The following is a 17,620-nucleotide window of genomic DNA, read 5'->3' as shown; positions in this document are numbered from 1 at the left end:
CTAACTTCCCTCACTGATCAGTGGTTTTCTGAAGGCTAGACACCTGTTTAGTCCCAAACCCTCGAATTCCCTTTGCATTTAATGAGTGGAAATGTTCTTCCTTTCACTATTGAACATAGCCCTGAGTTCTGCTGTTGTTTTTATGACTATTTCAGCAAGTTATACCCGATTATGATCACTCAAAATGTTTTCCTTCCACATTTCTTTAGCAAGGTTAATGATTTTCCACTATTCTTCCGTTTTTAATGCAGTGGACAGTACTTAAACCGAATTTGATAGATTCAAAAATCTGCTTTGATGTTTATGTTGTTTGATGCATGCCAATAATTTGAACAGATAACATATTTTCCACCACCACATGATGTTTCTTCTGACATGGTTGGTGAAATGAGAAACTACTCACTGCAGTCAGTTAGGTTTAAATGACATGTTTCCATAGAAACAAAATATACCATACAGTATTTATCAAATGGGATGCTGTTACCTATTTGCTTTGTAAAACACAGATGATGACTTTGTTTAGGACAGACAGTGTATTTTTCTGAAATGCTTATATGTATACTCATATACATATAAGCATGTTCATTATCCTTCTGGTAGAGTCCACTAGAATGCTATTTAATGTGTCCTGATATTTCAAAGTGTCAAGGTTCTCAGGGCATTGGAAAAGAAACAGACCCACAGCATTACAGATCCTCCACCGTGTTAAACGGTGGATTCATCCTTTGTTTGAAACAAACACACAGTTCTAGTTAAAGTTCTATTCCCAGTAGTGTTTACCAAACTCCACATGTTTATGTTTGTGATGGTCAGCCAGAAAAGGCTTTTTCCTGACATGCCTCCCAAACAACAAGTTAGCATGTAGATACCCTCTAACGGTGAACCCAAGATGTCACACTTTTCTGCAGTTCCTCTAATTATGAGCTCAGTATGTGATTTTACCTGCTTCGCCATCCTCCTCATAGTGTGTGATGGTCTGATGAATATGGTTCCTCACTCAGCCTAGTTACAGGTCGGCTAATACTAGTGCACCTCCTTGTTACCTCATATTACAGGGAAACAGAAAGTTGGGGATTACTTATTAGAAGCTTCTATAACATGTATTGTTTCCTAGCACCGAATACATCTCAAAATGTTTAAATGTTTCTTAATTTCAAGGTAAAAATGTTCAGAATGTTGAATGCCAAAAGAAATTTATGATTCTCATTATTTCAGATGAGGATCAAGACCTTTTTGTGCCTTGCATTGGTTTACATTTGCTTCCAGGTTTAACTACAGTAGATAACTGGACACTATATTTTGTATGGCATTCATTTGCAGTGGACTGCGTTAACATACTGGGCAATACAAAAAATTTTTGCTTCTAATGAAATATGAAAAAAAATTGGTTGGGTCCACTTAGATGTGAATATACAGTGTGTATTGCCAAAAGTATTGGGTCACACCACCAAATCAGTCTTCCATGGCTGCAGGCGTAGAAGGTTTTGTGTGGAGAAACTTGTGTGACCTGCACAGAGTCCTGACCTAAACCTTCTTAAACACCTTTGAGACGAATTAGAGGAGAGGCTGCCATTCTGGTTTTCTCATCCAACTATGAACACACTCCTACACCTCGTGGAAGATGTTTAAAGAATAGTTAAAGTTAAAGTTCTTTTAATGGCAACAGTGAGTCCCTCAACTTATTGGACCTTATAGATTAAGAATAGGATGTCATCAAAGCTCATGTTCGTATAAAAGTAGACAGGCAAATACTTTTGGCAATTTAGTGTATCCAAGCAAGGCAGAGGTTCAGAATTACAACACCCCTGTTTAAGAAATGAGATTTAACCTCTCCAGCTTTGGCTATGCCTAAAATTACTTCATTTTTGCTAATCTATCAAGTAAGTTTGCCTTTTTAATTATGTCATTCAATTATTAAAGTAAAAAGTCTAAACTTGCTATTTCAAGAGAGACCTGGTCAAGAAGGCAACATGAGTTACAACATATAACATACAAAGAAGAGGAGAAATACAACTGATTTTCAGTAATAAGCAAATAAACAGTCAACCCATATGTAAAAACAGACCAGAAGGAGCAACATAACTATGTTAAGAACTTTGACTTTTATTGCACCTTGTATGGACTTTCATATTATCCAACAATGCACTTTAAGAGTTATCATTCAACAAACACAAAATAATTTTTTTTAGTTGGAAGAAGGGCTGATGATCAAATGGGGGGCCCAGCCAAACCTAAACAAACAAAAAAAAAAACCTTTCTGAGTGTATTTTGTGTGCCAGTTTAAGTTTTATGTCTTAAACCTGATGGATCAATCAATAGATAAAAAACAAGTTTTGATTGGAGTCCTAACCCCCTTTCAGATTATAGTTCCACAATAATCAAGAAACCATGAACCCCTTTTCACAGACCAATCACATCAAACAAATTCATCTAACAAATTCATCTCTGGTGTTGTCAGTGCTTTCAGCAGCATGCAGCTGGAATCATGGAACCCAAGATACTGGCCTATAACCTCACATCTCTGAAATGAGAACCATGCATTAAATGTGTGTTGCCCACAACACGTTTTATGGCAGGGAGCTAACACACCACATCACATCACCCTGAAGACACCATCTCCACAGTAAAACATGGTGATGGCAGCATCATGCTGTGGTTATGGTTTTCTAGAGCAGGGACAGGGAAGGCAATCCTGTAATAAAACTTGTTAGAGGCCACAAATGATTTAAGCCTGGGACAGACTTACATTTTAGCAGGATAAAGACCTCAAACATATAATCAGAGCTACAGGGGTTTAGACCCAGTGAAAGTCAAGACCTAAATCCAATTATGAATCCATGGCAGGAATTGAAAACTGATGTTCACAAACCCCCCAATCCAGTCTCATTAACCTTAAGCTATTTTGGAAACGATAATAGACAAAAAAAAAAAAAATCCATTCTATAGATGCAAAGGTGCCAAGCGGGTAGAAGACACACCCAAAAAACCTTAAACTGTACTTGCCACAACCAGTGGGGTGGGGGGAGAGGTAGTGTGTAAATACAAATGCATGCCACACTTTTCAGATTTTTATCTGTTACAGAATTTGAAAACCATGTACAATATTTATTGTAGTGTCTCAAATTTAAAAATGTTTTAATGGGGGAACCATACTTTTCCAAAATACTCTATCTGAATGAGCCTAGTTATTTAGTTAGGTTTATTTAGATTAAATGTTCAAAGTGCAAAGTGTGGGTTGTTAGCTCTGATCTGTGATTTAGTCATTATTGTCTGGAAGTCTTACAGTTTCTCCTGTGAGGAAGAAATCAAACTGGTCTGTATGGAGAAGGGCTTGTTAGAGATATGGACATTCTGCTGCAAGCATTCCCATCTTTTGATCTTATTCTTCATGGGTTGCAGTTTGCAGATTTGTGTCGGTGCTTCGGGTCTGAGGCAGCTGTCCTGGTAGAGTGTCGGAAGAGGGAGGGAGGAGGCAACCAGAGGGAGGAAGGAAACGGGGATAACGTCACGAAGACACGGAGTAAAACGGGCTGAGCAGCGGTTAATGGACGATCCTTGATGCGGGCCAGAGGAAGGAAAAACTGCGGCCAGTTCCTTAGATTTTTTTTTCACTTACATTAAACAAAAAATGTTTTTCCTCACCTTCCTAACGTGAAAAGGTGCGACGCCGTCGGGAGAAGGGGGCAAAAAGCAGCAGCAGCAGATTTGATCCTTTTTTATGTCTACATTTTTTTCCCTGGAGCTCCACCAAAGCGGAGAAATGGAAATGTGTGGAGCCCTCCTCCGTTTGCCTGTTCACTGATCGTGACACGGAACTTTTAAAGGAGGATCGGCCCTGAACGGCATCTTTAATGCGTGAAAAAGACACGTATTTCAACCGTCCACGGCATTTCGGAGACGTCGCTCTGAGTGTTTTTTGAAGCCCATCGGGAGAATTAACAGGTAGCCACCCTTTATTGAACGCTGTGACCGCAGCCGTGGGTCAGGTTTGCGTTAAGATGGCTGGGTGATTATTTTCGATCATATTTGGGCTACGGCAAAATTGCAGATAAATTGGTATTTAACGTTCTGAGATAGATGTAAAAAGAAAAGATAGGCGCATAGAGAGATACAGTGCTGATCAATAGCATGCATCCAGATACATTCTCCACGAAGCGCGCTTGTCTTTCTCCAGTAGATTTTATTTTTGGCCTGCATCTCCTGCACACACATCCTTATACATTTACATCTGGTCTATCAGACATGCAGCAGTTAAAAGGCTCTGCACTCCTCTCCAGCTGCAGATGTGACCATCCTGTTAGTCCAACATCAGACCCGTGCATCCAGAGGGGTGGGGTCCCCTTAAGATCTGTGAATTTCTGTCATCTTGTGTTGGGTGTAAAACATACTCTCAAAGGTTAGACAGCCGAGGGAGGTAAATCCTCCTGCATTTTGTTCACCAATGCATCAGCGCAGGAGGAATCTGCACCATAACTCCATCATGAATCGGGTCATCGGCCAGTTGATGCTCACAAGAAGCTAACACATGCACATGAGCACCTGGCACGACTCATCCAGGCCTGATCTCTGATGTGTCCCTCATCTACCTCCACCTCCTCCCTAAGTCTTTCTTCTCCTCATTGGCTAAACGAGCATTTGTGCCAGGAGACTGAGACCCATGATGCAGTCTCCTTTGGCTTCCATTAGTGCTCTGTGATCCATCTGGTCGCAGGCCCCTCCAGGGAAATGTAGTTGACTATAGCTTAATGTTCTTCCTTGACGTGTTGGTTCTGTATTTGCTGTGTGGGGCTCTCGAAATCTAAATGGTTGCACATATGTAAAGATGGGAACCAGAGGTGGACCAAGATGGTAACGGGGCTCTAAGCAGTATTTCGTTTTGGTCCCCTCTTCTAGTTGAGCCAGTTATGTGCATTTTAAGACCACCTGGCCATATCTGGGCATTAAGATGTCCTGGATGGACCTGCTGACCCGTGATGGATAGATCATTTAAATTGGACATGCAAAGTGGTCGTTTGAGAAGTATTCAGGTATAGGTATTGTTTTCCAGCCACAAGGTTCTCAGGCCCTCACTCTCCGCTCTTTTCCTTTTCATACAGCTTTTGCTCTCATTCTCTGATACCTCAACCTAACTTTAAACACAAACTGCATTGGTAGGTCTTTAAACTATGTATTGTTTGTGATTCTATGCACAGTCATGAACCGGAAAATAGCTTGGACAACTGAAAATATTGTCTTGCATGTACCTGTTAACTCATAAAGTTATTTCTGGTTGGTGCATGTATTTAACAATTTATGGATGTAAATTGCATGTAAGGTTAGGGCAGGGGTGCCCACATCTAGACCTCGTGATCTTCTATTCTGCAGCTCAGACACACCTTGAATCAAATAAATGGCTCGCTACCAGGCCTCTGCAGAGCTGATGAGGGACTTCAGCCATTTGATTCAGGTGCGTTGGAACAGAGATGCATCTAACAGCTGCAGGATAGTAGCTCTGGAGGACTGAATTTGGGCACCACTGTGTTAGGGCATAAAAACAAAAACAAAAGTTATAAAGTGGAAAAGACTTAAATTAGATAGGCCTGATAATGACAATTAAAGCTGAATATGTCTTGTCTGGATAGCTGAATCAGAACCCTCATGTGTGCCAATGTTGGCCCATTGGAAGACTGAAGGCTGATTCTGAATGTAGAGTTTTTACAGAGCACTGCACACACATTTCATTACTGGAATATCAGCATGCAAGTTAATAATAAGTGGGTTGGAATGCAATATTTTGGGGGTTTTATTTAAAAAGTGTTATAAATGCACCTTTTACTTACCAAAAATGTGTTTAGTCTGTTGGATGGAGTCTCACTGCAGTAGATGCCAACACCTGACAGTCTTTCTAAAACCGAATTATTCTAGTAAGCTAACATAATGGCCTGTCACACTTAATTGGTCTGTGGCAATGTTTAATTTAAACATCTGATTACTATATTATGAAATATATTTTTGGGCAAACTGAATTCAGTCAATGATCTGGCCCTTAACAATCACAATTACACAATTATGTGGTCCTTTGGTAAAATGGATAGGCAACCCTCGAGTGAAGCCCATAACCAATCAGTAATAACAGCAACAATAACAGCGCTTTTCAATCATCCAAATTTGATCGGTTGCATTTTATGCTCCAAGTTATATTGTTTACTTTGACTGAACATATCACTAAATATGTTTTGCTTGGAGATCTCATGAGATCTAAACCCCACAATATGTCCCTGCTAAAGTCAAGTTTACCTTGCAAAACATCAACTACTGTAGTTGCTGTAGCTTTTAATATGAACCCAAGACAAGGTGAGGCCCTGTCCCAATACTCACACTTCCACCCTTGTGTCCCTGAATTGCGCGTTCTAGTTTATGGGTTCGAGTGCATAGTGTGTCCCAATTCTCCAGATTGGTCCTTAGCCCTAGCTTGCTTAGCGCGCATCTATGCGAACTTCGCCGAAGTATATTACCCACAATTCACTGCTGCAGATGACGTTCGGAGCAAAAACCAAGGGTGTAGTGTGGGTATTGGGACAGGGCCTCTGTGCCTCATGTTTGATACCCAGAGTCTACATTTGATAAAAGCAAATAATTTTTAAGCTGCCTGTTGCTTGGACAGACAAAATAAATATTAATATCCAGAAAAAGCCTCTGCCACTTTTAAGCAACTATGTGGAAATATTTGGGGCGCTTGGTATGAAACAAACACATTGACTGAGTTACTTACAGGGCCACATGGTATTTATAAAAGCTGCAATCTTGTCATGTTCTCTTAATCATACATAGGTTCTAGGAGCTGGATGTACAGTTACACCTCTGCTGAGTTTCAGTGCAGACTCATGGAAGGCAAGGCCAGGTTAATTAGTTGTGGTATTAAACATACACAGAAAAATTTAATTTATTCACAATTTATTTTTACTTTTCAAAGTGTTACATGAAAAATCTTTGAAATCCTAAATAGAATTTAAATTTCAAAGAATTCAAAGTTCTTTTAAATTTCCAATGAACAAATATTTAAAGTGTGTTTAATTTTAAACATAACAGATATGAAGTTTTAATGTTTGTTTTATCTGTGAGATGTTAAATGTCCTTGGGGGCCACCTGCTGGCCCGGAAGACCTAAGCAGCAGCTAAATTAGACGATGCCTGGGGCCGGCTCTGACAGGGACATTGTTGGCAGACGGTTTGAAAGCATAACGGTGCTCCCACCCAGGACAGATAGCTGTTGTTGTAATAATGATGTGGATAAGGATGAATGTGCCTGGGATTATCATGAGGTCTGACTGACATGTATGAGTCCTGCTTTGAAGGGAATGTTCACCATTTATCTGCTGCCTGGTAATGAAACTGGCAGCTGAGTAGTAGCTTAGTCATTACAGATTATTCTCCATTGTTAAATCTAGACATGGTTTTGCTGTCGTAAACAGATTACAAGTGTTTTTCTCACAGTGGCTTCAGTGAACCTCAGAGATTAACGTGTGTGCTTTGATTTGAGCATTCATATCCACAAATCGGGTGCAAAAAGTGCTTTAAGTAAACAATTTTATCTAATTGTATAATATTTGATTAAGATGACCACTGGATTACGAGAGCATCAAACCATGCATATCCCAGATGGGATTAAATTGTATGTATGGTCACAGTATACCTGCTTATTTCCTTTTTGGGGTAGAACAGGGAGTGCATGAACCAACCTCAGCTGTCACTGGGCAAGAAGCTTAATGGACATATCGCCAGTCCACCTTGTGGCCAATAGAGAGACAAATAAGGCAAACGGTCATCCAATGTCACTACCCTGAAACACAATTGATCATATTCAAGATGATGCTTTCTGAAATTAAAAATTGTTCTCCAAACAACAGGTTAAAGCTTTGGACAACTTCCAAAATGAGTGAGCTGGAGCAGCTTCGTCAGGAGGCCGAGCAGCTGAGGAACCAGATAAGAGTAAGCCATGTTTTTAAAGTAAATAAGTTCATCTTTAATTTTTAAAATTCAGTTTTCCTAAAAAGTGGCGTCCTGTCTTTTCCCTGCTTGTGATGCCATGCTCATTAGGATGCCAGAAAAGCTTGTGGAGATTCAACGCTCACCCAGGTAAATCACACTAAATGGTAAAGTTGCTAAATTTATATAGTACTCTTCTAGCCATACTGACTTCTCAAAGCAGTAGGCAACTTGAGTTAAGTGCCTTTGACATATGGCGAGAGGAAGCTGGGATCAAACCCGCAACTTTCAGATGGCAAGAAAACTGTACTAGCCACTGAGCCACAGTCACTGCCAAACTTACTGGAACTCTCTGACCTACTATAATGATGACTTTATAAGATAAGATTGACATTTATTTAAACCAAATCACTGAAAAAAAAACCCTTCTCCAGACAAAATCTGTGTTCTCATTTAGATGGCTGCTGGTTTGGATCCTGTTGGCCGGATCCAGATGCGGACAAGACGCACACTTCGCGGCCACCTGGCCAAGATTTACGCCATGCACTGGGGTACAGACTCAAGGTGGGACTCCAAAAGTTTGACCCAACACCTTTTATTTTCTGCATAGTTTTATTGCAGAATAGCTTCACTTCAGCCACGTTGGAGGGTTTTTGAGTAGGAACAGTCTATTAAGATCATATTACTGCATTTCAGACATTGCCTAGACAACTTTAACACCTTCATTTTTGATCTTATTTTAGTCATTAAGACTTGCTGGTGTGCAAGTCAATGGGTTATACAGCAGGATAATTGTTCTGCTGTACAACACAGTGTGCTTGGACTTTTTTCCGGATTGTGTGGATCTTGCAGTAATCAGGTGTGGCTGATTTATGACAGTTATCAAAGTTATTTATGATTTAAAAACAGGCAGTTAACTATTGAGTTAGGCCAAGGGTTAGGTTTTAATAAAATAAATAAAATCATCATTGGAAAATGGCTTTTTGCATTTATTCAGATTATCTGTAAAATTGGTTTGGTGATCTGAAACATTTAACTGTGAAAAAACAAAACATAAACAGAATAAATCTGTAAGTGGGCAAACATTGTACAGCACTGAGCAAAAGTAATGTAATTAATGGTTGAGGTTTTAAAACTGTTAGGTCTGATCTAGTCAGGAGTGAATATTTGGAATAGTTGTGATCCAACATGTAGCCTGGAATTTACCTGGAATTTTCCCAAATCTTTGCTTTCTTTTGTTTCTTCAGGCTGCTGGTTAGTGCCTCTCAGGATGGGAAACTGATTGTCTGGGATAGCCACACCACTAACAAGGTAAAGTCAGTAAAAATAATTTTCTCATAATGTCATAACTTGTCTTAACTAGAAGTTGAGTTGCCTCCAGGCAACAACTGCAGTGGTCAAATGCAACATTAACAGTTGCTTCAGTGGTGATTTTCCACTGTTAAATAGAGCATTTTATGTCAATCAAATAGGTAGTTTTCTTTTAAAGCGTAGTGTTGGCACTTTTTAAAAATTTCTCAAGTTACAATTACAAACTTAGTGACCTAGAGTTTTGAAAGCTTCTTACAAAAAGAGAACCTGAAAGGTGTGGTGTGCACATTTGTTCAGCCCTCAGGGCCCTTTGATTTAAACTATTACATGGTAGCTGATGCTTAAAGTCGTCCTGCTAGAAGGTTAACCTCAACACTAATAACAAGTCTTTTACTGCCTCCAACAGATTTTCTTCTAGGATTGCCCCATATTTAGCTCTGTCCATTGACTCTGATCAGCATTTCATACCAATGGTGTGTTCAGGTGGATGTGCAGTGTTAGATTTCCTATACACAGAGGGCTGTTGTGCCACAGACCTGAGTGAGATGTTCAAAATTTGAGATATTGTTTTTTAACCTAACCCTCCTTTAAACCTCTCAACAACTTTCTCTCTGACCTGACTGCTGTGTTCCTTGGCCTTCCTGATGCTGTTTGTTCACTGATGTTCTCTAACAAACTGCTAAAGGACTTGGCAGAAGAGCTGGGTTTCTACTGAAATTAAATTACACACTGGTGAGCTTCGTTTACTAATTAGGTGACTTCTGAAGGCAATTTTGTTGCACTGGATTCTATTTAGGGGCATCAGATGAAAAAGGGTTGAATACAAATATACACACCGCACCACCAAGATGTGTTGGATTATCACAAATGTTTCCAATAAAATATGTTGAGGTTTGTGGCTGCACTGAGACAAAATGCTAAAAGGTTTAAGTGGCATGTAGGGCTGCAACCAACGATTATTTTATTAATTGATTAATCTGGTGACCATTTTTTTGATTAATCGATTAATAATCGGTTAGCAAACGGTGCCTAATAGCATATTTTTCTACAGGTCGAACCAGGTGATGCTAAAGCTATGCCCCTTGAGGAGTTATAGATAGGGCATATTTACAGACAGAAAATGTTTCATCTTAAATGCAAAATGTATATATTTTTTGTACAATTCTGTGCAAACTGCTGCTCTGAGTGTGTTGTTCATTCAACAAATGGCAAGTTTTATGGTCTGTTAACAGTTATTCAATTGCTAAATTAGTTGACTAGATTATTTCAATAATCAATTAATCCGATTAATTGTTTCAGCCCTAGTGGTATGAACATTTTTCCTGGCACTGCATAATTTTTGCAGAACGCCCAAAGTCATGCACCTCTAAATGCCCCTTCTTAATACTTGACTCCTGAAATCTCGTTGACAGTTTGCATCTCATCACATAATGCGTCTTGCTTCTTAGATACATGCCATCCCCCTGCGGTCCTCCTGGGTAATGACCTGTGCGTACGCCCCCTCTGGGAACTACGTGGCTTGCGGAGGCTTGGACAACATCTGCTCCATCTACTGCTTAAAAACACGCGAAGGCAACGTGAGGGTCAGCAGAGAGCTACCTGGCCACACAGGTGAGATGGCATTAGCATCACCTTACAGTAATATCTGATCTGAGTTTGCTTCCTTTCAGTTAAAGTGAGGTGGTCTGCCATTGCCACAGTTATGTTATACTGTATATTTCTATACACAGGCATTATAATTTTAGCTGTAAATCAATAAAATTGCTCAGATAATACATTAGATATAATCTTATCAAAGAGTCATGTTACAGCTTGATAATTAATATAAGGAGAGCTTAAGGGGCAAAGTTTCTACCAATAAAATATCAGACAAGGATAACCTGAGTAAATACAAAAAGCGGTTTTCATAGTGATTTCATTTATTAAGTGAAACAATCCATCCACACCAACATGGTTTGAATTATATATGTGAAAAAACGTAATTGTCACCCCTGGAAAATCATGACTTAACTGTGATTTACCACATTGTTTATTTTACCACAGCCATTAGGCCTTTTAATTGTACAATCAGGAAACCACCTAAATAGAACCACTGACAACATGAAGAGGGTTCAAAGGTCACAAAAAGCAACACACAACAAAACATCTACAGTTCAGCCCAACATTATTTATATCCCTGGTAGATTTAGTCATATTTTACCAACATGCTTCTTCTGACTGAAAGTAATACAAACGTTTTGGAGTTGCACAGTCAGAGTCCCAACATTGATCTGATGGAGAATCTGTGGAGGGAGCTGAAGATTAGGGTGATGTTAAAGGAGGTCTTCCAACCTCAAAGACTTGATGCCCATCACCAAAAGATAAATTATCAAGATACCAGTAGAAACATAAAAAGGTAGGCAGCATTTATAAAAATAAAGGTTTGATTGTTATTGTGCCAGTCAAGGTTTTTCCATAAACAATTTTATGCATATTATTACAAAAATGTAAAAATATTTATTTTTTTAATTGAAACTCCTTTTCTGGTTTCTTATTTACAATCAGAAAGAACATTTGTGGTCGAATGAAAATAACTTTACATCTAAATCCATAAGGGGTGTGGATACTTTTTTCATTTAACTGTCAGTCTGGAACATGGACCTCTGGTGAATCTTCAAGGAAGTCCACCACATTTACTCCAAGATGACATTGATGACTCATCCAGGATCCACAAAAGAGGCTTATTTAGGGTCCGTGTTCAGGCTTCAACAGTAAGAGGCTGGGGGGAAAAAATGGCATCTATGGGAGAGGACCAAGGCCAAAACCACTGTTGATCAACAATAACATGAAAAACCATCTCATATTCCCTAAATACAGTCTTTATGATCCACTAGACGCTTGGGGAAGAATTCTGATGAGACAAAAATGGAAAGTGTGTTTCATTAGTTACGTGGCATAAAACTCAAGACATTTTAATAAAAGAACGACAAGGCAAACACAGATGTGGTAGTGTGATGGTCTGTGTCTGCTTCAGGACCAAGATGGCTTTCTTTAATTAATAGCACCTTCAATTCCCCTCTTTACCAGAAAATGCTTAAGTACGTCTGGCCACGAGTTTGTGACCTTTGGATAATATATCAGAACAATGATCCAAAATTGACCAGCAAGTCAAGCTCCAAATGCCTCAAAAATGTGTAAACACAATACTCTCTTCTTTGTGTAATCTCAGGTTACCTTTCATGTTGCCGTTTCATTGATGACAATCAAATCATCACGAGTTCAGGAGACACCACCTGGTGAGTCCCACAGGCCAAAAACACGAACGTGCAGTGCAAACATGTCCTCCGGAGCTGCTCGCTGTTGACAGACTATTTGCTCTTTGCCCCTAGCGCACTGTGGGACATTGAGACAAGTCAGCAGACCACGGTTTTCTCGGGCCACACCGGTGACGTCATGAGCCTGTCCCTGTCGCCCGACCTCCGTACCTTCGTCTCAGGAGCCTGCGACGCTTCAGCTAAACTGTGGGACATCAGAGACAGCATGTGCAGACAGACCTTCACAGGGCACGAGTCGGACATTAACGCCAGCTGTGTAAGTGTGCTTCCCAAACATAAAGTAACACACCTTCTAGCTCCTTTTCTGCTGGTATGAGTCTGTGGTTTGACATGACTCTAAACGCCAGAAAAGTCAGTTCACAGTTAACAAGATAGTCATGACATCACTGCAGAAATTTTCTATCACATTATATGCTACATATCACTCATACAATAATTTACCCCGTCAAAATTCCTTTGTGACACTACAGCCGTAAACTTACATATTTTAGTAGCATTTTGTGACAGATCAACACAAAGTAGCAAATTATATTAAGTGGAAGCATAACTTGTCCTATTTCGCAAAGAAATGACCAAAAATTTCAGTCTTAATGTAAAGCTAACCCTGAAAAGACCAGGACCCGTAATTGCAGTGAAAGACGGTTCTACAAGGCAGGACTCAGGTTGGCTGAATAAAATTTCATACGACACTTTTCATGTTTCTGTTTGTAAAAAGCAAGCAGAATTGTATTTCCACTTCACAGCTTAGTTTTCCATTGTAACTCAAGCACAATAAACTGTCCTATTGATGTCATACATTTTGGGGAGGTTACTGTTGCTGCATATTGCAGGATTAACACCATGGCTGAGCATCTGTACTCCCAGGAGATGTACAGCAAAAAGAAATAGTGTTGAAAATGGATCACTAGTGACCGTGATCAGGTTCAGTAAGACAGACACACAGATGGGAATTTACTGCTTGTGTTAAGCTTTTGTGTAGATTGTAAGGGTTATCCAAATATTTAGCTTCTCATTCATCCTCATTTCTTTCCCCAGTTCTTTCCCAATGGAAGCGCCTTCGCCACAGGCTCTGACGACGCCACCTGCAGGCTGTTTGACCTGCGTGCTGACCAGGAGCTCAGTATTTACTGCCACGACAACATCATCTGTGGCATCACCTCCGTGGCTTTCTCGCGCTCCGGCCGCTTGCTGCTGGCTGGTTACGATGACTTTAACTGCAACATCTGGGACGCCATGAAGGGAGACAGAGCAGGTGGGTGACAAATAAAACTGTGTTGTACCGTTTAATGCCAACAAAGGCTTAGACGCAACTTAAACGTCAGCTGCTTTTGCTAAAAGAGAGACTTTTGACTAAAGAAAGTGTATGGGGAAAAATTCGGCCTCATTGATTATAACGGGGTAATAGGCACACAAATATTTTAGTTTTGCAAGATGACAGATTATATTTTGCACATAGTTCCAGCTAGATTTATTAGCACCCCTGGTAAAGATGTATAAAAAGCCTTATTTATTTCACTGTAAAAATATATAAAAATTCAACATTTAATTTAGGTAAATTTATTTATTCCCACGTTTAGCTTATTTTTTACAAAACACAATTGGTGGCACAATTTCAGGTACCCCTACCTCATTCTTTAAAACAAATGTAACTGGTGGATTATTTTTTATACTTTAGCTTTATTAGCAAGTTAAGAGATAGCAGTGTTTCTAGGATCTTCTAAATAGGGATCCATGACTCTATTACCCTGGGGTATAAATATGAAATTGTTTTTAGCCAAAGGGCTGGATGAAGATTTGCCAGCACAGAGAGCAGGATGGTAAGGAGGCTAACAAACATTAGATCCCATCTAGATGCAAACTGTTTGTTTGGAGGGAATGTCAGTGTTGGGTATGCACCCATCCAACAGTCAGGAAAAAGCCTTTTCCCGCTGTTAAGTCTGTTGAAGGATCGGTGGTGCTGTGGGCTTCTTTCTCTTCCAAAGGCATTTTGAATTCTTTGAAATGCCTGGGCATTTTAATAAAAATCTAAATCTGGTAAACAGAAAATAGGTCAACACTTAGGAAGAGAAACCCAACACAAATGGCCACACCAGCAAAGAAATAGTTCACCAGACAAAAAAAACCAACCTCCTTCCATGAGCATTTAAGTCCTAAGACCAAAATCCTTGAAAACCTGTGGGCTGAGCTGAGGAGAAGAGGGCATAGGAGAGGACCCAGGACTCTGGGCGATCTAGAGATTGTTAACATCTGTCTTTATCTTCTATTGTCATTCGAATATGGGAAAGGAAAATTAGTGCTGTTCTATTGGCAAAACAGGCCTGTACAAAGTACTGATTTGTTGGGATTTAAAATAACCTATTATTTCTTAATAAAAAGAATACTTCAGAAATTTTCTCAGTGAAAGATTTTGCTGCTGTCACAGTGAAAAATGAATTTTTTTGAAGGCTTTTTACACATTTTTAACACGGGTGCCAATAAATGTTGGCAAGACTGTATTATACCGTTTTATTTACAAGCGTGCCAGGACTGCGACATAAAACATACAAATCTGTTAAACCTGCAGCTGAAATGAGGCAGCATTAGAATAATGCGTTTCAATAGGTTGCACATAGTTGAACCTGCAAAACCTCCACACTACAACATGAAAGTTCACATTAATCACCATTAAGTTTCAAGGATGTTATTTTTGTGGAAACAGCTGCACAGAGTATTAAGATCATACATGTAATACCATAATACTTTAGGCCATTTTAAAAGTAATAAAGTCATATTATAATATAATATTCTGTTGCATCAAAGTTTAATTTCCAATAATATTTATTTTCTAAGATATTTAGATACAAAGTTTCATGAATGGAGGAACATTTATTAATTTATTGCTAGCTGGTGGAGGTCAGGAAGACTGATCAAGTGACCTGAATGTGTTGCACAGTTTTTACTAAGGATTGTATTATGGCTATGGCGATAACATAATACTACTACACTACTGGCAAAACGTTTAGCACATTATTGACAAGTTATTATGTTATTGTCTTTATTACATTTAATTTATTGAAACGTATTATTAGTTACCACACACCTCTTGCTTTCATGTATGATAAAAAAAAAGTTTTTTGAAACAAGTGGTAATTTGTGTGTGTGTGTCTCGTGTGTGTGTATACATAGGAGTCCTGGCTGGCCATGACAACCGTGTGAGCTGTCTGGGTGTGACGGATGACGGCATGGCTGCATGCACTGGGTCCTGGGACAGCTTCCTTAAGATCTGGAACTGAGCCACGCACGTCAGCAGGAAACACGAGCACGTCTAGCATCCCTGCACACAACGAGCTCCTGTATTGGGACAGTCCCCCCCCCTTCTCACCCCTTCACTGATTCTGTATTTAAGATTTAACAGCCACACTGCAACATTTTATTGTACATATTATAAACTTAGGTGCGAGTTTACCCACACACACCCTGACCCACAATGCTTTGAATACAAGAAGAAATAAAATCTGAACACATGCCTACATTGCCCACTGCACACACAATCTGTTTATATCAAAAGTGAGCAAATACAGCTGAAACGCCAGCTGCCTGAATTAAAATGAAACAAAAACAATCACAGTTAGCTAAAGCCTTTTAAACACATTTAATTCACACTTATTTCTCCTGACTCCTGACACTGGTCCTCCGGAGAAAACGTGGGAGAAGATCCCACCAAACGATTCTGCCTTTGTCTATAACGAAGTTCAAATCACACTTCATATTCTTTTCTGTACTGTTTCCATGTCAGTATCAAACATGTTTAGCTACGCCGGTGTGGAGGAAAAATCATATAAGTGCATAAACACTTCACTGACATGCTGTTCGGGTCATGTGGTCATGTTTTATAGATATGTACACCCAACATTCTAGTTTTTAGTTGTTTCGCTCCTCTTTTATTTTTAACGTGTTTTATTCATGTTCTCCCCGCGTGCCTCAGATATACAGAAAATTAGATTATCAGGTAATTCCAAATGATCTTGGATAACAGAGGGATAAATTACAGCAAACAGAAACACATAAAGTGGCAGAAGCCAGTATTCAAACTTTTGACTTTGTCATTATTTGGAAATTATGGAATAATTGTACATAATACTAATAAACAACCTCTCCTGAAAGCTATTGTGGTTTCTTTTGTAAAGCAGTGTGGTACCTCAAGGGTATATTAAATATTTCTTCCAGTATTTGCAGTTTGAAAAAATCAACCTAATTACATTTTTTTCCTGGACTGTTATTGTCTTCAGCCACAAGGGAGTGCTGCGGACCATTTTGGATCCGACTTAAAATTCTGCTACAAGACCTTCCCCGCTATTGCCATCCCTGGTTCAGGGTTTCTATTCATTTCCATGTTAAGAAAAAAAAAAATCAAGACTTTCTCAATCGTTTATCTTAATTTTAAAATATAACAAAGTTATCTATGAATTTATGGCAGAAAGTTCTACAGTGGGCCAGCTTTAAATATACAGAACCTGAAAAAAACAACCGGAAGGAAGAGCATAGAAATAAGGAAGGAAGGACACAAGTGGGAAGGAAAAATGGAAACAAAGAAATTGAAAGATATAATGGAGGAAGGAAGTAAATATGCAAGGCATAAAGGACAGAACAGATAAGGAGGAAATGGCCAAAGGGAAGACAAAAGGAGGAAAGGAAGGTCATGAAGTAGGGAGATGATGCACAAGGAAGGAAGTAAGGAATAATATGATGTAGGAAGAAAGGAACATTCTGGCAATGGGATGAGGAAGAACATCTGGAAATACACTCTCCCATACTCCCATCTTCTTCCTTTTTAAGATCTGGAAAACACTGAAATCAAATTCCATACCGTGTATGAAACCTTCTGGCAAAGAGGAAATAAAATCCTGTGACGATTTTTGTCCCCCTCACAATACCTTAAAATGAATGTGCTTCACTTCCTTAAAGTTTCTAAGAACTTCTAGATTGTAATCCATGATTTTCATGACAGTTTCCCTCGGGTATATGACATCTTTACTAGGATTGCCAGTGAAG

The 17,620-nt window shown here is 39.3% G+C and overlaps 1 protein-coding gene across 1 annotated transcript; it reads left to right on the top strand.

Moving 5' to 3' along the window:
- Positions 1-3,468: 3,468 nt before the first annotated feature.
- gnb2 (guanine nucleotide binding protein (G protein), beta polypeptide 2) lies at positions 3,469-16,731 on the top strand. Its single transcript, XM_047379913.1, has 10 exons — positions 3,469-3,942; positions 7,886-7,967; positions 8,076-8,114; positions 8,422-8,528; positions 9,212-9,275; positions 10,724-10,886; positions 12,484-12,550; positions 12,644-12,845; positions 13,625-13,841; positions 15,755-16,731. Exons 2-10 carry the CDS (start codon positions 7,911-7,913, stop codon positions 15,859-15,861), a joined length of 1,023 nt encoding a protein of 340 aa, XP_047235869.1. The 5' UTR covers positions 3,469-3,942; positions 7,886-7,910; the 3' UTR covers positions 15,862-16,731.
- The last annotated feature ends 889 nt before the right edge of the window (positions 16,732-17,620 follow it).

The sequence above is a fragment of the Girardinichthys multiradiatus genome, chromosome 11 (assembly GCF_021462225.1).
Source record: "Girardinichthys multiradiatus isolate DD_20200921_A chromosome 11, DD_fGirMul_XY1, whole genome shotgun sequence".
Taxonomy (NCBI): domain Eukaryota; kingdom Metazoa; phylum Chordata; class Actinopteri; order Cyprinodontiformes; family Goodeidae; genus Girardinichthys; species Girardinichthys multiradiatus.
This window is presented reverse-complemented; position numbering and strand designations above follow the sequence as displayed.

What these genes read in the sequence shown, in the direction of transcription:
- gnb2 (XM_047379913.1), top strand. Translation starts at nt 7,911, where the DNA reads ATGAGTGAGCTGGAGCAGCTTCGTCAGGAGGCCGAGCAGCTGAGGAAC. An exon ending in AGCTGAGGAACCAGATAAGA is followed by an intron (nt 7,968 to 8,075) that starts GTAAGCCATGTT and finishes CATGCTCATTAG; the next exon opens with GATGCCAGAAAAGCTTGTGG. An exon ending in AGAGCTACCTGGCCACACAG is followed by an intron (nt 10,887 to 12,483) that starts GTGAGATGGCAT and finishes GTGTAATCTCAG; the next exon opens with GTTACCTTTCATGTTGCCGT.